This window comes from Tachypleus tridentatus, unplaced genomic scaffold (assembly GCF_004210375.1).
Source record: "Tachypleus tridentatus isolate NWPU-2018 unplaced genomic scaffold, ASM421037v1 Hic_cluster_1, whole genome shotgun sequence".
Lineage (NCBI taxonomy): Eukaryota > Metazoa > Arthropoda > Merostomata > Xiphosura > Limulidae > Tachypleus > Tachypleus tridentatus.
In genome coordinates this window covers 28,275,764-28,301,025 of record NW_027467777.1, presented here as the reverse complement: position 1 = coordinate 28,301,025, position 25,262 = coordinate 28,275,764, and the positions used below count along the sequence as shown (strand labels likewise).

Below are 25,262 nucleotides of genomic sequence, written 5' to 3'. Positions count from 1 at the left end.
CTGAATAGGTACCAGTCATCTACTGACAGAAGGTTTTATAGTTTCCAGTATGCCAATCAGTACAGAGCCCAATAGGTACCAGTCATCTACTAGGAGGTTTTTATAGTTTCTAGTAGTTCAATCAGTACAGAGCCCAGTAGCTAAGGTGTCTGTATTTTAGGACCACTGGTATGGGTATAAACAGTTACTAATAAAACATGGAACAACATTTCAATCATCTTCAGGTTGAAATGTTGTTCTCTGAGATATATTTTTACTTCAAGTGTGTTTCTCGTGTACATGAACCAAGATGTCTGTTAGAAGCAGGAACGAAGGATTACATTTTATTTTAAATGAAAGTTTAAACAAAATGTTTGACAAATTCTACACTAAAACAAAACCTTAGGAATTTTATATTTTCTTACCACTGGAAAACTTTAGAGTCCTCATATGTTTGTTATTATTATATACTAATTTAGAGTAAATATACCACAAGTACACAAATGAGTCACAAAGCTAATAAACAGAAACAGACAGGTCACATTGCTCAAGTTAAATGAGAAACACAGAGATATTCAAGCAAGCCAAAACTACACAAGCAGAGAAACTTGAAATTTATTTTATAATATTTGATACAAGCAAAATGTTAGAGAGAAGTACAAACAGTTTCAAGTGTGAAAAGTTGAAATTGATGAAAATGACCCCAAAGTTATTATCAGAAGTAAATAAAACAGTTTATCAAAGATATAAATTACTTTTATATTAAAAGATTCTGAAAACTACACTATGTAAAGAGTTTCTTTAAAACTACAGTATATGCAAAGTTCAATGCCATATACAGAAGAGTACATATAAAAAAAGAAAAACTACATCTGTGACTTTTATTGACAAATCAGCATCATTGGAACATTCCAGGATTATTAGTAACTTCAGACTTGGGCTTTGGTAACAATAGAAATGTGGACTTGCTGAAACAAACATTGAAAAACAGACAACCAAATGTATTTATATGGAAAATAATAACTTATCTTCCAAGGCAACAGTGTAATTCATGATCACAATGGACAGATAAAAGGCCCTTTGTGTTGTTGAAAACTGTGTACACATTGATTTAGGTAATATTTTAACAGTAAAAAGTTATGTCATTCTAATAAAATAGTAGGAACATTTTCATCTATCAGAGTAAAGAGTTTTATTAGTTTCCATAGTACTTATTAAGGACACTAGAGTGCACACACAGTATCTAAAACATGTTATAATTTAATGTAACAACACAAACTCACTCTTAATGCAATGTAAAACTTGTCTTACTAAAGAGGTGCTGTAAACCTTAAATTAACTGTACTCAGAGTCCAGAGTTTACAACTAAACTTAATGAAACTGGAAAGAGAAAGTCTGAAAGTACAATAACAGTAGAACTGTGATATAAGTGACATTTTTATTATTATATTACATGTTTAAATTTAATATAAAGTACCATGATCGTGAACAGTGGCATTCACAACATGTACAAGAGGATAATTTTACAAACTAAATGAAAAGTATTTATAAAAATAAAATAAAAGTTCATTATTTTAAACACAGCAACAATCAAAGTATTATGAAAATATCAACTACAAGATAAATGCACCAACTGGAAGTATTATTAACAACTACAAAACTCACATGAAACTGTCAAGTTTGTGACTGGATGTTCTCACAAGAAAACAAACATCACAATTTGAAGTGATAAATAATTAAAACAGAAACTGGTATTGTAAGTTAATTAGGATTCTCTTTACACGAGGAAACGTTAAATGTTTAAATAAGCGAAGGTCTTTAGCTGACACATGATAAAGAATTGAACTATATAGATGAACAAGTAACACTTGTGCTACACTCTTTTATGTTTGAAATGTAGTGTTCTAAGCTTCATCAATATTAACTAGAGTTTTCTTGACTAAACTTGCATTCAAGAGTTTTGTAATTTCAAAACAAACCCACATAGAGTTACATTACTTTATGATTTCTAACTTTCCATTCAAAACTACCACCCTTGTTCTACAAGTCAACTATTAATGATGCAATGAAACTAATACCACTGATGTCACAGACTTAATTCTATCTTGGATACACGTCACCAAGTTTAACAACAATGGTTATAAATCCTAAACTTCAGTTAACATTAGGATAAACTTGCTGGTTATACAAGATATTCAGTAATTTCCAAGTTCATATGCTAATTTTTGTATAGCTGTGTAACAAATACAGTTTACTGTTGTTTCTCTATGTACTGAGTTTTAAATTATATGACTTATGAACAAGCATGACATAGATTTACTTAGGTTATAAATGTTAGTCTCTTGAACTTGGTATGAGACGTTCTTTACCAACCATGTTTTCTTGTCTTTCACTACCAATAAGTTTATTTCAAACAATTAGATAAACCAAATATCTCAATAATAAGAAACAATATTTGTAAGTAGACAATACTGTCAACTCTGAAAATAATAAGAAACAATATTTGTAAGTAGACAATACTGTCAACTCTGAAAAGTTAACTGTGACAAGTAATGCCAGGAAAATAATTTATTTTAAAATTGTCCACTTTAGGACCAGCAGATTAGAAAATGTACAATGGTTAAACTGCTGTTGTTTTCATATTAGATTTCACAGCTGTTCCTGTAGTGGAACAGGTTCCACTATATATCCAGGTTCTATCATGTGGAAATAATAAATAATATGATTTTTATGATCTGCAGTACTCCAGGATTAATGTAAAAACAATCCTTCAGAAACTCATAAAATAACAGCAACTGTTAAACCACGTTATTATTGCTGGGAAAAGTTAGCTTATGTGTATATATGAACGTCGTGGTTCTTGGGAAAATTGTTCAAAGGAAAAAACCTTTTGTCTATCTTGAAGATCTTGGGTTGAAAGTCAGAGTTCAATAACCCTCATCTGACCAAGTAATGTCTTTATAGGCAGGAAACTTTGTTTTCAAAAGGTCGCATGTTTTTGCATGGTCAGCACGTCCATATCCTTGGGAGTAACCAAACACATGAATTTTCTTTTGCTCAGGCACGTGGATGATACGCCCTCCACCAACACATTCACAAACTAGGCCTAGTTTTGACAACTCTGGTGAGACTTCATCATAAATGTCTCCATGAAATGCTGCCCACTGATAGCCCCGGACCAAATATTTTGAAGCTTCCTGCTGACCATGGGGATGTGCTCGGATCAAAATGTACTTGAACCTTCCAATGTCAATATCAACATCTGGGAGGTGGTCACATTTTTCTGCCATCTTCGGAATAATAGTTAAAACTGTTGATACGGTCAAGAATATTATGGAAAATCTGTGAGATGGGTAATTGAACAAATAAACAGCTAAGATATATTACATACTGTAATAAAACCAGACTAAGAAAAATTTATAAAATGAGCAGTACAAGAAATGCAACTATACTTTTAGAATGTAACTATGTAAACTACAACTATTTTCAAAACACAGTACTTAACAAAACAAATTGCTGACTAACAAACTGTTCTTGTAAAAATGTTCTATATGTGTATGTAAGGTGTGACTATACAGTCTTATTTTATTCAAATAAAATATTTATAATTATATAACCGCTTACAATAAGATCAACAACACTTGGGTTACACATTTTATGCACAACCGATTTAACTGGCGATTTTTTAAAAAAATCTTTTCAGCAAATGCATTTATTTATTTATGAACGCTAACAAAATAAATTGATAATTTAATCCACAAAATACGCTATATAAATGAAGAGTAAAAAGAACATTTGTGGAGAGAAAGACAAATTATTATACGCTACATTGGCCTGTCTCCACCTATAATAAACTACAAATTGTGTGACAAAAACGTCTAGTACTTGGTTAAAAACAAAAAGTAATTTCAATCATTAATATGTAGCTTCCTTCGATCAGAACTTAACAAAAGTTACCTCCTCTGAAAATTTCTTACGCTGTAATTATTGTCCTGCTTGCTTCGTCAGCAGTAATATTACTGGTAGAGGGCAGCACTAAAAGGGCTAAATAAATTTCTTTCTGTTAAAATTACAGCTAAAAAAACAATACTTTTACTCTATTCTCATAAATATGATTTAAATAAAATTAAGTTAAGTAAGAGTGTTTTCATGACTATTTTTTCTTGTTTAATAAACAAAAATATGCTCGATAGATTGTGTAAAATGATGTCCTCTGTTGGTTAAATATCCTTGGAATTTGAAAACAAATGTCATATTTTTGTTGATACAAAATGAAATAACTGTGTGAATTATTATAAACTACTGTGTTATTAGTTTTTAAAAACCTTTTATTTACGTTATTATTTAGAGTGCTGGTTGACCCTGACAAACTTTGGATTATGAAGTTGAAACCCGTATTCGAAGTTATGTATTGTATTTCCTACACTTCAGGCTGTGGGTGCATTATAGGAGTCAGCCATCCCTTTATTCTTACTTCTGGTTATACCTCGCTAGTACAGCGACAAGTCTACGGATTTCCAACGCTATGATTAGCGTTCGATTCCACTCGGTGGTCTCAGTTGATAGCCCGATTTGGTCTTGCTGTAAGAAAACACCCAAACGCACTTCGTCTTATTAATATTTCAAAACTTTACCTACCAGAAATATCAAATTATTTCACAAACTATGCTAATTTTTGTCTGCCCAACAAGCTTAGGTGAATAATGTACGAAATACACCGTATATACCATCAATTTATCGTTAACGATGTTGTTACGTTTTAGGATTATCATTTGTTATTTTTAGAGTATTTAATTTCATATAACAAACAGTTTTAGATAACGTATTTTAGTTTTTATGACAGCGTATGGTGACCATCATATTTATTTGTTTTGAATTTCGCGTAAAGCTACAACAAGGGTATATTCGCTCTCCTTTCCTAATTTAACAGCGTAAGACTACAGGGAAGGCAGCAAGTCATTACGACCCACCACCAACTCTTGAGCTACTCATCTACAAACAAACAGTAGGACTAAACGTATATTATAACGTCTCCACGGTTGGAAGGGCGAGACTGTTTAGTGTGACGGATATTTGAACCCGCAACTCTCAGTTTGATCATGAAAGGTCAATTATATATTTCAATTGTGATAATATAATGTGAATATTTTTTTATTTATTAAAAGTGTCCTTGAAAGTCCAGGCGTAAGAAAACCAATAATTAAAAGATGGAGTCTTACATTATCTTAACTAAAAGTCCCCTAGTGGCACAGCGATATCTCTACGGACATACATTGTTAGAAACCGAGTTTCGATACCAGTGGTGGTCAGAGCATAGTTAGCCCATTGTGTATCTTTGTGCTTAACTACAAGCAAACGAGTCCCCTAGTTAGACAGTAATAAGTGTACGCACTCATAACGCCCTAATGCGGGATTCGATTCTACACGGTGGACTTACGTGGCTTTGCTCCAAAACAAACAACAACAACAATTTAAGTGAAAATTAACTGTGCTATAATTATGACGAGTTTCATTCAATATTTGAACTTTCTGAAGAAACGAACTGAGAGATATTTGAGAGATATAAATTGTCAAATATTTATATGTTTACTGGTGGAAGATAGGGTTACTAAATTCAGTAATTAGATTTATTTGGCAGAAACCAAGTTTGGCAATTATAGTAATCTAGTTTTGTTACAGTAAAATACACTACATAGCCAAAAGTAAGTGGACACCCCCTCTAATCAGTAGGTTCGACTATTTCAGCCACACCCATTGCTAACAGGTGCATAAAATCAAGCATACAGCTATATAATCTCCATAGACAAACATTGGTAGTGGAAAGTATCGTACTGTAGAGCTCGGTGTCTTTCAACGTGGCAGTGTTATAAGATGCCACCTTTCCCACAAGTCAGTTCGTCAAATTTCTGCCCTGCTAAAGCTGCCCCGATCAACTGTAAGTGCTGTTATTGTGAAGTGGAAACGTCTAGGAGCAACAACAACTCAGCCATGAAGCGGTAGGCCACACAACCTCACAGAACGGGACCATCAAGTGCTAAAGCGCGTAAAATTCATTTATCCACAGTTGCAACACTCACTACCAAGTTCCAAACTGCCTCTTGAAGCAACGTCAGCATAAGAACTGTTCGTCGGGAGCTTCATGAAATGGGTTTCCATGGCTGAGCAGCCACACACAAGCCTAAGATTACCATGCACAATGCCAAGTGTCGGATGGAGTGGTGTAAAACACACCATCATGGAACTTTGGAGCAGTGGAAACGCGTTCTCTGAAGTGATGAATCTCGCTTCACTATCTGGCAGTCTGAAGGACGAATCTGGGTTTGGCAGATGCCAGGAGAACGCTATCTGCCAACTGTAAAGTTTTGTGGAGAATGAATAATGAGATGTTCAATAAGCACGTGATGGTTGGATGTCCACATACTTTGGGTCGTGTGGTGTATATAGAGGTACAAAAACGATTGACTATTGGGATGCACAATTTCTCTTGCTTGATAATTTAATGTCGAAGTTGAACACTAAATAATTAAAAAGACAAACCTAAATATCAAACCAGGTATTAAGTAACTTTAAAAATACCGGGTTAAAGAAACTCCGCATCGGACAGTGGGTACTGTTTTTCGTTTTGTGACCAAGAAAACAATAAAATTGCTTTACGTTCTTTAAAAATAACTACATTCCACACCTTTCGAAGCAAGAAAAAGTGTTGGTGTAATATTCTGTAGAGGAAAAATAGAACACTACGATATTAGCCTAAATACTAGCTGGTCAAAAGTTTAAGACCATACCAAAAAAAGTCCTAAACAGGGTAGGAAATGCCCAACAAGAGGTCTCAGTTGTGAGTTGCACGGCCGTCATTGCGAATAACTGCAAACATTCGCTTTGGCATGGTCGATATAAGTGTTTGCAGAAAGCTGACTGGAATGTTATTCCAAGTGGTGAAGATGGTTTCACGAAGATCATGCACTGTTTGGAATTGACGTACATTTCTATAGACTTCCCTTGCCATCCACCCCAAATATTTTCAATGGGGTTCACTTCAGGCGAATACACTGGATGGTGCCTGCGGGCATTGTGGATTGCAGCGTTGTCCTGCTAAAAGATCCAGTCATTTCCACACAAGCGAGGGCTTTCAGTCAATAAAGATGCTCTTTCCAACATGTCAATGTAGCCAGCTGCTGTTTGACGTCCCTGTATAACCTGAAGCTCCATCGTTTCATGGAAGGAGAAAGCACCCCAGATCATGATGGAACCTCCTCCACTGTGTCGTGTAGAAAATGCCTCTGGTGGGGTATCCTTATCGTGCCAGTAACGTTGGAAGCCATCTAAACCATCCAGGTTAAATTTTTTCTCATCAGAGAACAATATCTTCTTCCACATTTCTACATCCCATGTTTGGTGCTTCTCAGCAAAATTTAACTGAACTGTTTCGTGGCCTTTGAAGACGTTTATGGTTTTTAAAGCTTTTCTCTCGTAGATGCCGTCTTATTGTTTTTGAGCTGCCGTAAGGGCCTTAATCTGGTTTGACGATTGGTTGCTGTCTTGCCTGACAATCTGTCGAATCCTCCTGCTCAACGCCGGCGAAATATTCTTGGGCCGACCACTTGACATTCTCGTTCCGTATTCCTCAGGGTCTTTTTAAGAAATTTGCAACAGCAGTTTTACTACACCCAATCTCATCAGCGACGGCACGTTGAGAGAGACCTTGCTTTTGCAGCTTGATAATTCTGTCACGTTCAAACTCTGTCAACTTTTTAGCCTTTGCCATGTTTTTACTCAATGTAACACAGGACATGTCAGTGGGAGATATTGACAACGCTAATGCTTGAACACAAATGACTAAATTTCGTTACATGTTTACCGATTAACGCTTCGTTTCAGTATGGTCTTAAACTTTTGACCAGTTAGTAGTTAGGCTAACTTCATAGTGTTCACATTTTCCCTATTAAATGCTAAAAAAGTTTTTATTTTTTCCTTTTTCTTATTTTCATCTTTCGAAGCTCTACTCAAATAAGTGGTTGAGTCTAACAACGCAAAATGCATGTTTTTCTTCATGTTCATTGGTTTTAAGATTTTGACCAGCAGCTGTGTATGTTAGATTTTTAACGTTCTTTTGAGAATGTTGATAGCTGACAGTTAGTGTAATTAATGAGTTACAAAACTTTAGTAAGTGTGGTTTGTTTTATAGCAGAGCCACAGCAGGCCATGTGACACTTAGTGTAATTAATGAGTTACAATACTTTAGATTTCAAGAACTCGTTAGTATGTGTGGTTTTTTATAGCAAAGCCACATCGGGCCATCTGTTTGGAATTGATGTCCATTTCTATAGACTTCCCTTGCCATCTACCCCCAAACACTTTCAATGGGGTTCAGTTCGGGCGAACACGCTGGATGGTCCAAAAGAATCACGTTATTCGCCATGAAAAAGTCCTTTGTCCTGCGGGCATTTTGGATTGTAGCGTTGTCCTGCTAAAAGATCCAGTCATTTCCACACAAGCGAGGGCTTTCAGTCAATAAAGATGCTCTTTCCAACATGTCAATGTAGCCAGCTGCTGTTTGACGTCCCTGTATAACCTGAAGCTCCATCGTTTCATGGAAGGAGAAAGCACCCCAGATCATGATGGAACCTCCTCCACTGTGTCGTGTAGAAAATGTCTCTGGTGGGGTATCCTTATCGTGTTAGTAACCTTGGAAGCCATCTGGACCATCCAGGTTAAACTTTTCTCAACAGAGAACAAAACCTTCTTCCACTTTTCTATGTCCCATGTTTGGTGCTTCTCAGCAAAGTTTAACAGAGCTGTTTCGTGGTGTGTAAGGAGGCGTGGCCTTTGAAGACGTTTGCGGTTTTTAAAGCTTTTCTCTCGTAGATGCCGTCTTATTGTTCTTGAGCTGCCTTCTGCATCCGTAAGGGCCTTAATCTGGTTCGACTATAGAATGGTGTCTTGCTAGACAACTCGTCGAATTCTCCTGCTCAACGCCGGCGAAATATTCTTGGGCCGACCACTTGAAATTCTCGTTCCGTATTCCTCAGGGTCTTTTTAAGAAATTTGCAACAGCAGTTTTACTACACCCAATCTCACCAGCGATGGCACGTTGAGAGAGACCTTGCTTTTGCAGCTCGACACTTCTGTCGTGTTCAAACTCTGTCAACTTTTTAGCCTTTGCCATGTTTTTACCCAATGTAACACAGGAAATGTCAGTGGGAGATGTTGACAACGCTAATGCTTGAACACAAATGACTAAATTTCGTTACATGTTTACCGATTAACGCTTCGTTTCAGTATGGTCTTAAACTTTTGACCAGTTAGTAGCTAGGCTAATTTCATAGTGTTCACATTTTCCCTATTAAATGCTAAAAAAGTTTTAATTTTTTCCTTTTTCTTATTTTCATCTTTCGAAGCTCTACTCAAATAAGTGGTTGAGTCTAACAACGCAAAATGCATGTTTTTCTTCATGTTCATTGGTTTTAAGATTTTGACCAGCAGCTGTGTATGTTTCATTCTTCGCCCAAAAATGTCAAAATATTGGGAGAATAGTAGCATATTTCTATCCATGTAAAAATATACACATTAATAGTAAATCATTTGTGAAATAGTTTATTAAATATAATAATAGACTCTGAAACTAAATAGTGTCTAATAACATTTCAACCTACTGTTCACAGACGGCATTTTTCATATAATAAATCCACTTAAGATATTTAATTTTCCATTACTCCAATGGTTGGATTACTAGAAGCTATAATTATTTTAAAAAAATACTAATGGATAGCTTTTATTTATCACAAATATTTAACGGTAAACAAAATTCTACAGTGTTCTAAAATAATATTTTGATTTCTCAGCAGTTATTTGTAGATGTCAGTTCAGACTACAATTGTGTGATTTTCAAACATTATCTGAAACGGAAGACAATATTTACATTTGTCAAAGTAATCTTTTATTACTCCTCACAACAGAAACACTGTAGAGTAAGTTTGGTATTCTCAGAACTGTGGTACTTAATATTGAATTTTTTATACGATCCTTGAAGTTACCTATTTCTTTCAAAACGTATTTTTAGAGGAGATTTAACCTCTAGGTGTTATATAAACATAAATTCCCGTTATGAGTAGTTATTTGTCGGTAGCTTAAAACTTCCCTTCAGAGACAGTGGAAAACTTACGTGATTAGAACTGTTGTTTCCACATCACTCATGTATAGTGACATGGTTTTACGGTAATATACCACATCACTCATGTATTAGTGACATGGTTTTACGGTAATGTACCACATCACTCATGTATTAGTGACATGGTTTTACGGTAATGTACCACATCACTCATCTATTAGTGACATGGTTTTACAGTAATGTACCACATCACTCATGTATTAGTGACATGGTTTTACAGTAATGTACCACATCACTCATGTATTAGTGACATGGTTTTACAGTAATGTACCACATCACTCATGTATTAGTGACACGGTTTTACAGTAATGTACCACATCACTGATGTATTAGTGACATGGTTTTACAGTAATGTACCACATCACTCATGTATTAGTGAAATGGTTTTACAGTAATGTACCACATCACTCATGTATTAGTGACAGTTTTATAGTAATGTACCACATCACTCATGTATTAGTGACACGATTTTATAGTAATGTACCACATCACTCATGTATTAGTGACATGGTTTTATAGTAATGTACCACATCACTCATGTATTAGTGACACGGTTTTACAGTAATGTACCACATCACTGATGTATTAGTGACATGGTTTTACAGTAATGTACCACATCACTCATGTATTAGTGACAGTTTTATAGTAATGTACCACATCACTGATGTATTAGTGACACGATTTTATAGTAATGTACCACATCACTGATGTATTAGTGACACGGTTTTATAGTAATGTACCACATCACTGATGTATTAGTGACACGGTTTTATAGTAATGTACCACATCACTCATGTATTAGTGAAATGGTTTTACAGTAATGTACCACATCACTCATGTATTAGTGACATGGTTTTACGGTAATGTACCACATCACTCATGTATTAGTGACATGGTTTTACGGTAATGTACCACATCACTCATGTATTAGTGACATGGTTTTACAGTAATGTACCACATCACTCATGTATTAGTGACAGTTTTATAGTAATGTACCACATCACTGATGTATTAGTGACACGATTTTATAGTAATGTACCACATCACTGATGTATTAGTGACACGGTTTTATAGTAATGTACCACATCACTGATGTATTAGTGACACGGTTTTATAGTAATGTACCACATCACTCATGTATTAGTGAAATGGTTTTACAGTAATGTACCACATCACTCATGTATTAGTGACACAGTTTTATAGTAATGTACCACATCAGTGATGTATTAGTGACATGTAATGTACCACATCAATCCTATATAATACGTGATTATATATATATATATATATATATTAGAAAACATACATTTAAATTGTATCGAACATAATGGTTTGTTGTTTTTATTTCTCAACCAGTTTATTTATAAAATATATCTCTTGTTAAAATAAAAAGGATGTGAGGGACACATGGTCCTGTAAGTAAATGGACTCATACAGTGGTCCATGTCACTTAGTTTGAGAGTAACAAAAACCATATTTGTACCTGCTAACCCTAAACTGACAACATATTATAAGAAATGAAGTTTGACCAACACATAATTCCACAGACATGATATTGAAAGTGAATGCGTTAATAAAGTGTAAGAAGTAATACAAAACATTAAATATTGATTTGTGGGTAATGCTGTCAAGGTTCATGTTAACTGTGGGCGTGTGTTAAACAAATATTCTATCACATTGTCTTCTGCCAAGGTACTCAGGTCACCAAGGTCACTGTCATTCCTGGCAACCTTACGAAGTAAACGACGGATAATTTTTCCAGATCGGGTTTTGGGCAAGTTTTGTGCAAGATGGAAAAACTCCGGGGTAGCAAACGGTCCAATTTTGTGTCGCACTAGAAGTTGAAACGTGAACTGTAACAACAAGTCGCTACATAACGTTAAACTACGTCAGGAGAAACACGACTATAAAACCAAGTAATATCTGGTCAAACATGTACAAAGGAGGTTTGTCACGTACAAACAGTTATAACTAAAGATTTATCAATCAAAATATGGTTCTGGGCATTAAGGCTTAGTATAGAGACACAAACTAGGACTATATAACAAGTGAACTTATCACTTTTAACGTGTTGTATTTTAACACTAGATACGTTAACTGTGAGAGTGGACAATTACTGTCTGTACGTGTTTCATTATATTTTAACACTAGATACGTTAACTGTGAGAGTGGACAATTACTGTCTGTACGTGTTTCATTATATTTTAACACTAGGTACGTTAACTGTGAGAGTAAACAATTACTGTCTGTACGTGTTTCATTATATTTTAACACTAGGTACGTTAACTGTGAGAGTGGACAATTACTGTCTGTACGTGTTTCATTATATTTTAACACTAGGTACGTTAACTGTGAGAGTGGACAATTACTGTCTGTACGTGTTTCATTATATCTGTCTTACATTCATAGTGTTTTTAAGAATCTCCAAACATTTTCATTAAAACAGTTTGATAAAAAGTTATTTCTTTAAACAATATGTATCATTCTGGATATTAATTAAGATAATCGATAAGAAAACAAAACATTGTTCTAACCAACAAAGCTTCTTAAAGAAACTCTAAACAGACTATTACATCTTGACAAATAATATATTTAAATACTTCAAAACTCGTTCGTTAGATGGCACTACGATATCCGAATGCCATGTGAAGTACTTACCACTGTCTTTTAAATCTTGGATAAGATTCTTGTTGAAATTATATCCCTAAAAATAAAACGGTGTATTATATATTAAATGTAGTTGAAGACAGTTTCATAACATACTATAGACTATTTATATACCTTATTAACACTAGTAACCTGTATTGTGTCAGTTTAGTACATAACATGATGATGTGTTATGTCAGGTTTATTTATATATAACTTGATGATGTATTATGTAAGCTTAACACATAACCTGATGATGTGTTATGTCAGGTTTACAATACACTTACAATACCACTCTCACCTCTTTCAATACAATGTAACGGTACAAACACTCTCCCTTTACAGGATGTGGGTGAGACACTACAGCTTATGTGAGCTTAATAACACCTGATGATGTGTTATGTCAGGTTTACAATACACTTACAATACCACTCTCACCTCTTTCAATACAATGTAACAGTACAAACACTCTCCCTTTACAGGATGTGGGTGAGACACTACAGCTTATGTGAGCTTAATAACACCTGATGATGTGTTATGTCAGGTTTACAATACACTTACAATACCACTCTCACCTCTTTCAATACAATGTAACAGTACAAACACTCTCCCTTTACAGGATGTGGGTGAGACACTACAGCTTATGTGAGCTTAATAACACCTGATGATGTGTTATGTCAGGTTTACACCTACAACACCACTCTCACCTCTTTCAATACAATGTAACAGTACAAACACTCTCCCTTTACAGGATGTGGGTGAGACACTACAGCTTATGTGAGCTAAATAACACCTGATGATGTGTTATGTCAGGTTTACAATACACCTACAATACCACTCTCACCTCTTTCAATACAATGTAACAGTACAAACACTCTCCCTTTACAGGATGTGGGTGAGACACTACAGCTTATGTGAGCTAAATAACACCTGACGATGTGTTATGTCAGGTTTACAATACACCTACAATACCACTCTCACCTCTTTCAATACAATGTAACGGTACAAACACTCTCCCTTTACAGGATGTGGGTGAGACACTACAGCTTATGTGAGCTTAATAACACCTGATAATGTGTTATGTCAGGTTTACAACACACCTACAATACCAGTCTCACCTTTTTCAATACAATGTAACGGTACAAACACTCTCCCTTTACAGGATGTGGGTGAGACACTACAGCTTATGTGAGCTAAATAACACCTGATGATGTGTTATGTCAGGTTTACAATACACCTACAACACCACTCTCACCTCTTTCAATACAATGTAACAGTACAAACACTCTCCCTTTACAGGATGTGGGTGAGACACTACAGCTTATGTGAGCTTAATAACACCTGATAATGTGTTATGTCAGGTTTACAACACACCTACAATACCAGTCTCACCTTTTTCAATACAATGTAACAGTACAAACACTCTCCCTTTACAGGATGTGGGTGAGACACTACAGCTTATGTGAGCTAAATAACACCTGACGATGTGTTATGTCAGGTTTACAATACACCTACAACACCACTCTCACCTCTTTCAATACAATGTAACGGTACAAACACTCTCCCTTTACAGGATGTGGGTGAGACACTACAGCTTATGTGAGCTAAATAACACCTGATGATGTGTTATGTCAGGTTTACACCTATAATACCACTCTCACCTCTTTCAATACAATGTAACAGTACAAACACTCTCCCTTTACAGGATGTGGGTGAGACACTACAGCTTATGTGAGCTAAATAACACCTGATGATGTGTTATGTCAGGTTTACACCTACAATACCACTCTCACCTCTTTCAATACAATGTAACAGTACAAACACTCTCCCTTTACAGGATGTGGGTGAGACACTACAGCTTATGTGAGCTTAATAACACCTGACGATGTGTTATGTCAGGTTTACAATACACCTACAATACCAGTCTCACCTCTTTCAATACAATGTAACAGTACAAACACTCTCCCTTTACAGGATGTGTGTGAGACACTACAGCTTATGTGAGCTAAATAACACCTGATGATGTGTTATGTCAGGTTTACACCTACAATACCACTCTCACCTCTTTCAATACAATGTAACAGTACAAACACTCTCCCTTTACAGGATGTGGGTGAGACACTACAGCTTATGTGAGCTAAATAACACCTGACGATGTGTTATGTCAGGTTTACACCTACAATACCACTCTCACCTCTTTCAATACAATGTAACAGTACAAACACTCTCCCTTTACAGGATGTGTGTGAGACACTACAGCTTATGTGAGCTAAATAACACCTGATGATGTGTTATGTCAGGTTTACACCTACAATACCACTCTCACCTCTTTCAATACAATGTAACAGTAAAAACACTCTCCCTTTAAAGGATGTGGGTGAGACACTACAGCTTATGTGAGCTAAATAACACCTGATGATGTGTTATGTCAGGTTTACACCTACAATACCACTCTCACCTCTTTCAATACAATGTAACAGTACAAACACTCTCCCTTTACAGGATGTGGGTGAGACACTACAGCTTATGTGAGCTAAATAACACCTGATGATGTGTTATGTCAGGTTTACACCTATAATACCACTCTCACCTCTTTCAATACAATGTAACAGTACAAACACTCTCCCTTTACAGGATGTGGGTGAGACACTACAGCCGATTCTGCAACAGCTTCGTGTTCAATCAGGGCTGACTCTACTTCTGCAGTGGACAGGAGATGACCAGAGACATTGAGCATATCGTCCACTCTGCCTGTCACCCAGTAGTAACCATCATCATCTCTCTTGGCTCCTGCAGTGTACAGATTAGAAATAATATGGACATTATCAGACCTAAGTTAGTTAAGTTTATTTAACATGTGACAATGAAAATCTATTTAAGTAGATATATAATGAGAATACTCAGGGAAAACTTTCCATAACATTCATCATTAACTTCCTTCAACCAAAATGTACTTTCCTTCTACACAGTAAAAACTGTTTTATAATTTCACAGTCATAGATCTCGTGGTAGCTCTGTTGATCAATGTCTTTTTTCACAACAAACAAATAGTTCCCTAGTGGTAAGTCTTCAGATTTACAATTATTGGTTTGATTCCCCTTGGTGGACACAACAGATAGCTCAATGTGGCTCTGCTTATACGTAAACACACACATATAATAAATAACGTTTGAAGAAAATTGGAGTTTGCTATTATGACCATAATAAACTGTAATCATCAATGAAGAATATATATTTAACTAATGTTAGCTACACCAGTCAAGCTTCTCTCTACAATAATCACAACAGTGAGGTGTACTGTAACACTAGACATCAAGTATTTCACTGTATGTTCATCTTACCATCTCCTGTACAATAGTATCCTGGAAACTTCTTAAAGTATGTTGTTTCATACTGTTCTTGGTTATTATAAATAGCTCTCATAATACCTGGCCATGGTTTCTTGAACACCTGCAAATAAGTGTCAGTGAAGGTGTAAAACAGCATTTACCAAGTCCTTAAACTGGAGTGACACTTCAATTGTTTTCAGAGATTACAAATTAAAATATCTCTACCCTACTAAACCTATGTCAAATAAGGTTATGACTAGACACATTTCAGTAGGGTCTCTAAAAATGTTCTCTTTGTAAAGTAAATAAAACAAAAATTAACATTAATAAATATTTTTATTTCTGGCTTTTGGAGTTCATGCCATGTTGTGTTGTAGCTTACAGAGTGAATAATAATAACTGCAATATTAAGTGTATTTGTGTAACATCATTTTAGTGTTTACTGACTGACAGACAACACACTACTGTATAGTGGTGTGAACAGTTACTACAGGTGAGCCCCCTAGACAGCATTCATTCCACTACACGAGGAACAAAAATGATTCTATTAATGATACAGTAACGAATCTTAAGACAGGTAGATTTAAATAAAAAGTAACACACAACAATCGCAGTCTGTTTTTGTCTGTTTTTTTTCTCTTCTATATTATTGATTATATCTATAATAGCTATTGCAATAACATTTGAAAACTAGTATCAGCTATATAGAGAGAAGATATTTAGAGAAGGTAAAGAATTTAACTTCAATAATTCACTTAAAAACTTGGAAGAATTGTTAGAGAATGTGTGCAAGTAAACCATTGCTGTTGGGTGCAGGGGTAACAAATGTTCATTGCTGTACATCTGTTTCTGCTAGGTACATGAGTAAGAAATCCTCATTGGTGTACATCTTAACTGTTTCAATTCGGTACATTTGGGTAACAAATGTTCATTGCTGTATATCTATTTCTGTTGGGTACGTGGTTAACAAATATTTACTGATATACATCTAAACTGTTTCTGTTGGGTACATCGGTAACAAATATTTATTGGTGTACATCTGTTTCTGTTGGGTACATGGTTAACAAATATTCACTGATGTACATCTAAACTGTTTCTATTGGGTACACGGGTAACAAATATTCACTGATATACATCTAAACTGTTTCTATTGGGTACACGGGTAACAAATGTTCACTGGTGTACATCTGTTTCTGCTAGGTACATGAGTAAAAAATGTTCACTGGTGTGCATCTGTTTCTGCTAGGTACATGAGTAAAAAATGTTCACTGGTGTACATCTGTTTCTGCTAGGTACATGAGTAAGAAATGCTCATTGGTGTACATCTGTTTCTACTGGATACATGAGTAAGAAATATTCATTGGTGTACATCTGTTTCTACTGGATACATGAGTAAGAAATATTCATTGGTGTACATCTGTTTCTATTGGGTACATGGGTAAGAAATATTCATTGGTGTACATCTGTTTCTATTGGGTACATGGGTAAGAAATATTCATTGGTGTACACAAGTTTCTGTTGGGTACATGAGTAAGAAATATTCATTGGTGTACACATGTTTCTGTTGGGTACATGAGTAATAAATGTTCACTGATATACACCTAACTCATTTCTGTTGGATACACGAGCAACAAACATTCATTGGTGTACATTCTGTTGGGAACATAGGTAACAAATGTTCACTGATATACATCTAAACTGTTTTTTTTTGATACACGAGTAACATGCTTGGTGGTTTATATCTGATATACATCTAAACTGTTTCTGTTGGATACATGGGTAACATGCTTGGCGATTTATATCTGATATACATCTAAACTGCTTCTGTTGAGTACATGGGTAACATGCTTGGTGGTTTATATCTGATATACATCTAAACTGTTTCTGTTGAGTATATGGGTAACATACATGGTGGTTTATATCTGATATACATCTAAACTCTTTCTGTTGGGTACATGGGTAACATGCTTGGTGGTTTATATCTGAAATACATCTAAACTGTTTTTTTTTACACATGAGTAACATGCTTGGTGGTTTATATCTGATATACATCTGAACTGTTTCTGTTGGATACATGAGTAACATACTTGGTGGTTTATATCTGATATACATCTAAACTGTTTCTGTTGGATACATGAGTAACATGCTTGGTAGTTTATACCTCATATACATCTAACTATTTCTGTTGAATACATAACTAACATGCTTCGTGGTTTATATCTGATATATATCTAAACTGTTTTTTTGGATACATGGGTAACATGCTTTGTGGTTTATATCTGATATACATCTACACTGTTTTTTTTGATACATGAGTAACATGCTTTGTGGTTTATATCTGATATACATCTAAACTATTTTTTTTGAATACATGAGTAACATGCTTTGTGGTTTATATCTGATATACATCTAAACTATTTTTTTTGAATACATGAGTAACATGCTTGGTGGTTTATACCTGATATAGATCTAAACTATTTCTGTTGGATACATGAGTAACATGCTTCGTGGTATATATCTGATATACATCTAAACTGTTTCTGTTGGGTACATGAGTAACATGCTTAGTGGTTTATATCTGATATACATCTAAACTATTTTTGTTGGATACATGAGTAACATGCTTCGTGGTATATATCTGATATACATCTAAACTGTTTTTTTTTTATACATGGGTAACATGCTTGGTGGTTTATATCTGATATACATCTAAACTGTTTCTGTTGGATACATGGGTAACATGTTTGGTGGTTTATATCTGATATACATCTAAACTGTTTCTGTTGAGTACATGGGTAACATGCTTGGTGGTTTATATCTGATATACATCTAAACTGTTTCTGTTGGGTACATGGGTAACATGCTTGGTGGTTTATATCTGATATACATCTAAACTGTTTTTTTTACACATGAGTAACATGTTTGGTGGTTTATATCTGATATACATCTAAACTGTTTCTGTTGGATACATGGGTAACATGCTTGGTGGTTTATATCTGATATACATCTAAACTGTTTCTGTTGGATACATGAGTAACATGCTTGGTGGTTTATATCTGACGTACATCTAACTATTTCTGTTGGATACATAAGTAACATGCTTCGTGGTTTATATCTGATATACATCTAAACTGTTTTTTTGGATACATGGGTAACATGCTTTGTGGTTTATATCTGATATACATCTAAACTGTTTTTTTTTAATACATGAGTAACATGCTTGGTGGTTTATATCTGATATACATCTAAACTGTTTCTGTTGGATACATGGGTAACATGCTTCATGGTTTATATCTGATATACATCTAAATTGTTTCTGCTGGGCACATGGGTAACATGCTTGGTGGTTTTTATCTGATATACATCTAAACTGTTTTTTTTTGATACATGGGTAACATGCTTGGTGGTTTATATCTGATATACATCTGAACTGTTTCTGTTGGGTACATGGGTAACATGCTTTGTGGTTTATATCAGAGCTTCTGTTGCCACTGCCTCTGCTCAGTTGTTTTTATCTCAACATATATTTCTTAACTTTTGCCACAACTTTATAGAACCTATGATGTAGGCTAATATTGCTAGATGCTCTGTTGGTTCTGTAATAACAGCTTTCGTCCTAACTAGTAATGTCCACAGCAAACATAAGTTATTGGTACAGTTGTCCAAAGTGTTTTATTCTATTATCATAATTATGATTGGTAATGATACATTATGATATACAATTAGAACACATACATTAATGAGAATTGTAAAAATTCATAACTTAATAGAGATCTTTAAATTTGAACTCACTAAGTAGCCTTCTCCGGGCCCTTTGATTTCTTGCCCTTTTTCGTCTAATATTGCAGGAAGTACTCCAAAGAAAGGAAACGTCTGATGAATATAACAGGTAAATATTAAGAACACTGTTTTTAAACCAATACTTTTTCCAAACAGCTACTTTAGTAAGATTTATGTATTAAATTAATAAAGAACAGTTCTTATCAATATCTTAATTCTGAACAACAAATGTAACAGAAAGTTAAAAACATTTAACTTGTATCTTGGTTGATGTTAAAACTGTTTGAGTCAAAACATTCCAAGTGACATTTAATGTGAATTTTGGCTGATGTTAAATCTGTTACGGTCAAAATGTTACAAGCAACATTTAATATGTATTTTGGCTGATGCTAAAACTGTTACAAGGAACATTTAACTTGTATCTTTGTTAATGTTAAAACTGTTACAAGGAACATTTAACTTGTATCTTTGTTAATGTTAAAACTGTTACAAGTAACTCTACAAACATATAAAGTTCTGTTACAGTTAATTATAATTCTACTACTTTCAGACTACCCACATTAATAATTATTAAATTAAATATGTAGATGACACTTGATTAACTCAAAGATGAGCAAATGTAACGAACTAATAACATAATTAATCATTTTTAAACGAATCTCACTACTGAGCCAGGTTTGGTCGGAGTACATCCCGGAAGAGGGGTCAGGACATGACCTCCCTGAAAATAAAAATTTTATATCATAAACCTGTACTCTAGCAAGTTCTAACCCTAGTAAACCTTGGTTAACTCAACTAGATATAATAATTTTATATCATAAACCTGTACTCTAGCACATCCTAACCCTAGTAAAATTTGGTTAACTCAACTAGATATAATAATCTTGCAGGTTTTTGTAACAAATATCTACAAATTTTAATATTATGTACTACTGTACTATTTAACACAGGAATGTTAGTTTATTGTACTACTTAACACAGGAATGTTAGCTTAATGTACTACTTAACACAGGAATGTTAGCTTAATGTACTACTTAACACAGGGATGTTAGCTTAATGTACTACTTAACACAGGAATGTTAGCTTAATGTACTACTTAACACAGGAATGTTAGTTTAATGTACTACTTAACACAGGAATGTTAGTTTAATGTACTACTTAACACAGGGATGTTAGTTTAATGTACTACTTAACACAGGAATGTTAGTTTAATGTACTACTTAACACAGGGATGTTAGTTTAATGTACTACTTAACACAGGAATGTTAGTTTAATGTACTACTTAACACAGGAATGTTAGTTTATTGTACCACTTAACACAGGGATGTTAGTTTAATGTACTACTTAACACAGGAATGTTAGTTTAATGTACTACTTAACACAGGAATGTTAGTTTATTGTGCTACTTAACACAGGGATGTTAGTTTAATGTACTACTTAACACAGGGATGTTAGTTTAATGTACTACTTAACACAGGAATGTTAGTTTAATGTACTACTTAACACAGGAATGTTAGTTTATTGTACTACTTAACACAGGAATGTTAGTTTATTGTACTACTTAACACAGGAATGTTAGTTTAATGTACTACTTAACACAGGAATGTTAGTTTATTGTACTACTTAACACAGGAATGTTAGTTTAATGTACTACTTAACACAGGGATGTTAGTTTAATGTACTACTTAACACAGGAATGTTAGCTTAATGTACTACTTAACACAGGAATGTTAGTTTAATGTACTACTTAACACAGGAATGTTAGTTTAATGTACTACTTAACACAGGGATGTTAGTTTAATGTACTACTTAACACAGGAATGTTAGTTTATTGTACTACTTAACACAGGGATGTTAGTTTATTGTACTACTTAACACAGGGATGTTAGTTTAATGTACTACTTAACACAGGGATGTTAGTTTAATGTACTACTTAACACAGGAATGTTAGTTTATTGTACTACTTAACACAGGGATGTTAGTTTAATGTACTACTTAACACAGGGATGTTAGTTTAATGTACTACTTAACACAGGAATGTTAGCTTAATGTACTACTTAACACAGGAATGTTAGTTTAATGTACTACTTAACACAGGGATGTTAGTTTATTGTACTACTTAACACAGGGATGTTAGTTTATTGTACTACTTAACACAGGGATGTTAGTTTAATGTACTACTTAACACAGGAATGTTAGTTTAATGTACTACTTGACACAGGAATGTTAGTTTAATGTACTACTTGACACAGGAATGTTACTTTAATGTACTACTTGACACAGGAATGTTAGTTTAATGTACTACTTGACACAGGAATGTTAGTTTAATGTACTACTTAACACAGGAATGTTAGTTTATTGTGCTACTTAACACAGGGATGTTAGTTTAATGTACTACTTAACACAGGAATGTTAGTTTAATGTACTACTTAACACAGGAATGTTAGTTTATTGTACTACTTAACACAGGGATGTAAGTTTGTTGTACTACTTAACACAGGGATGTTAGTTTAATGCACTACTTAACACAGGAATGTTAGTTTAAAATCCAGTAAGATTACTGATTATTCTCTGTAAATAAAAAACTGTAAATATTAATATTTTACAGTATGATTAAAAAAAATCTAAATTAATCTGATTGAAAATATTAGAGCCAGAACCAAATTCAAAACTACTTCTGACCAAGATGCATAGCTACTTACAGTTTCAGTTTGCCAAAAAGTATCCACTATGGGACAGCGACCTTCTCCAACAACTGTATGGTACCACAACCAAGCCTCTGGATTGATGGGTTCTCCCACACTACCCAGTACTTTGAGGGATGAGCAGTCGAACCTTGCAAACAAGAGTATTTATTCTTATATTAGGTTAATTAACAAGTTCATCTATTGTTTGATAATGGTTAACCTTTTCTTTTAGAAATGTTTTGAAATGAATATTTTAAAACATAGAAGATGTCACATATCTAACAGTTTGGTGTGGAATGAACTTATTTATAAATTGAAAACTCACAGATATATACAGTACTGTTAGCCTACAATTCATTCCCGAACATTAAGCAGATAGCATTAGTTATATCACTTACAAGAAGTTTCAAGTTATGACAAAACTGCTCTGTACATTACTATACTACATTACACATGGAGTAAATTCTTTAGAAACAAATCCCATACACAGTATGTGGTACATTCTTCAAACATGCATCATGTGTTCACTATATAATTAGCACTATAAATTTTACAAATCTCATTGGCTGTACAACATTTGGTTCATTTTAATTCCAATAAGAGCATAAAGATAAAGGTCACAATGCATGTCAAATGATAACACCCTTTAATGTCAGTGACCTTGACCTTACATAATAATTAAGCATGTTATAAAGTGTTTATTGGTGGTGTTCTTTAAAGTACATGTCATGGTGTGACATTTGTGAAACTTTTGTGCAAGGTTCAGTTTTACTTACTATATACAAATGAAAATTGTTTTGTTGTCACTGTTGGATGATCCAGAAAAGAGAGTTTGAAAGTGCTTCAACTTGACCATTGGTCAATGTACACAAACATTCCTGTGAAGTGGTTGCACACATTGCACTGTGTGTGTACAATATCAAAAAAGGTATTATAATCTTACTGCAATCTTTTTTTCTCCAAAACGTTAGAGTTGAAATGGAAAACAAAACCTACGGTTAGTTACTCCAAATTATTAAGATATATTGTTTTTCAACAAAAGCACGATAAATCTGAAAATGGAGAATGTAATGACCAAGTTTTGAGTGGTCAGAGACTCTCTATTGATTGGAATAATATTGTTATTATGTAAAGAGATTAACAAAATTTATCAACATGTTTCAAGCAATAAGAAATATGAATGATTAGTTGTATAATATAACATAACGTAAAAACGTAAGTTTTTACTTGCGTATTAAATAATACTAATACATTTTATTTGAAAGTTCATTAAAAGGTAAGTTATATACCTTTTTATAATATATTATACATTAATTTATAATTAAAATCTGATGACATTTGATTAACTTTCATTAAAAAAATGGTTTTGAACTTTTTCTTTCAAAGACTTTTACTGTAAACTACCATATTAACTGATGAAACAACAAATAGAAAATGTTCAAAGGGTTAACTTACTGTTTCACAAATATGTCATCATGTTTCATGAGAGCTCTGATAGCTGTTGGGGCAGTGTAGAACTTGTTCACACAATACTTTTCTACAATCTCCCAATACCTCCCTGGGTGTGGATAGAAAGGAGTGCCTTCAAACTGTGGAGGAAAGAAAAGTTACAGCAATGAAAGACACTAAGAACAAGTCAGTCATTACAACACAATAAGGATGAAGGAAGTTCTTAGAACAAGTCAGTCATTACAACACAATAAGGATGAAGGAAGTTCTTAGAACAAGTCAATCATTATAACACAATAACAATGGAGGAAGTTCTTAGAACAAGTCAGTCATTACAACACAATATGGATGAAGGAAGTTCTTAGAACAAGTCAATCATTACAACACAATAAGGATGAAGGAAGTTCTTAGAACAAGTCAATCATTACAACACAATAAGGATGAAGGAAGTTCTTAGAACAAGTCAGTCATTACAACACAATAACGACGAAGGAAGTTCTTAGAACAAGTCAGTCATTACAACACAATATGGATGAAGGAAGTTCTTAGAACAAGTCAGTCATTACAACACAATAACGACGAAGGAAGTTCTTAGAACAAGTCAGTCATTACAACACAATATGGATGAAGGAAGTTCTTAGAACAAGTCAGTCATTACAACACAATAACAATGGAGGAAGTTCTCAGAACAAGTCAGTCATTACAACACAATAACAATGGAGGAAGTTCTCAGAACAAGTCAGTCATTATAACACAATAACAATGGAGGAAGTTCTTAGAACAAGTCAGTCATTACAACACAATAACAATGGAGGAAGTTCTCAGAACAAGTCAGTCATTACAACACAATAACAATGGAGGAAGTTCTCAGAACAAGTCAGTCATTATAACACAATAACAATGGAGGAAGTTCTTAGAACAAGTCAGTCATTACAACACAATAACAATGGAGGAAGTTCTCAGAACAAGTCAGTCATTACAACACAATAACAATGGAGGAAGTTCTCAGAACAAGTCAGTCATTATAACACAATAACAATGGAGGAAGTTCTTAGAACAAGTCAGTCATTACAATACAATAACAATGGAGAAAGTTCTTAAAACAAGTCAGTCATTACAACACAATAACAATGGAGAAAGTTCTTAGAACAAGTTAGTCATTACAACACAATAACAATGGAGGAAGTTCTTAGAACAAGTTAGTCATTACAACACATTGACAAT

At 34.2% G+C, this 25,262-nt stretch overlaps 2 protein-coding genes across 10 annotated transcripts in view; both read right to left on the bottom strand.

The window, feature by feature from the left end:
- Positions 1 to 576: 576 nt before the first annotated feature.
- LOC143241880 (14 kDa phosphohistidine phosphatase-like) lies at positions 577 to 4,040 on the bottom strand. 5 transcript variants are annotated; one of them, XM_076485184.1, is made up of 2 exons: positions 3,937 to 4,040; positions 577 to 3,321 (listed from the first exon to the last, which is right to left on the bottom strand). In XM_076485184.1, exon 2 carries the CDS (start codon positions 3,267 to 3,269, stop codon positions 2,907 to 2,909), a length of 363 nt encoding a protein of 120 aa, XP_076341299.1. In that variant the 5' UTR covers positions 3,270 to 3,321; positions 3,937 to 4,040; the 3' UTR covers positions 577 to 2,906. The 5 variants fall into 5 exon arrangements, with proteins under 5 accessions (XP_076341299.1, XP_076341302.1, XP_076341300.1 ...); XM_076485187.1 differs by having other exon boundaries at positions 577 to 3,289; positions 3,937 to 4,010; XM_076485185.1 differs by having other exon boundaries at positions 3,957 to 4,006.
- A 5,521-nt stretch (positions 4,041 to 9,561) lies between these two features.
- Positions 9,562 to 25,262, bottom strand: part of LOC143241811 (acetyl-coenzyme A synthetase, cytoplasmic-like) — a 47,536-nt gene continuing 31,835 nt past the window's right edge. The window contains exons 9-16 of one of the 5 annotated variants that reach the window (XM_076485078.1): positions 24,045 to 24,178; positions 22,605 to 22,737; positions 20,567 to 20,623; positions 19,915 to 19,995; positions 16,135 to 16,243; positions 15,384 to 15,583; positions 12,806 to 12,851; positions 9,562 to 12,000 (exon numbers count right to left, since the gene is read on the bottom strand). In XM_076485078.1, the coding sequence (XP_076341193.1) occupies positions 11,879 to 12,000; positions 12,806 to 12,851; positions 15,384 to 15,583; positions 16,135 to 16,243; positions 19,915 to 19,995; positions 20,567 to 20,623; positions 22,605 to 22,737; positions 24,045 to 24,178 (882 nt within the window). In that variant the 3' untranslated portion in view covers positions 9,562 to 11,878. The remainder of the gene's footprint in view (positions 12,001 to 12,805; positions 12,852 to 15,383; positions 15,584 to 16,134; positions 16,244 to 19,914; positions 19,996 to 20,566; positions 20,624 to 22,604; positions 22,738 to 24,044; positions 24,179 to 25,262) is intronic. The other 4 variants (XM_076485076.1, XM_076485077.1, XM_076485079.1 and 1 more) reach the window with 4 other exon arrangements.

What these genes read in the sequence shown, in the direction of transcription:
- LOC143241880 (XM_076485184.1), bottom strand. Translation starts at nt 3,269, where the DNA reads ATGGCAGAAAAATGTGACCACCTCCCAGATGTTGATATTGACATTGGA.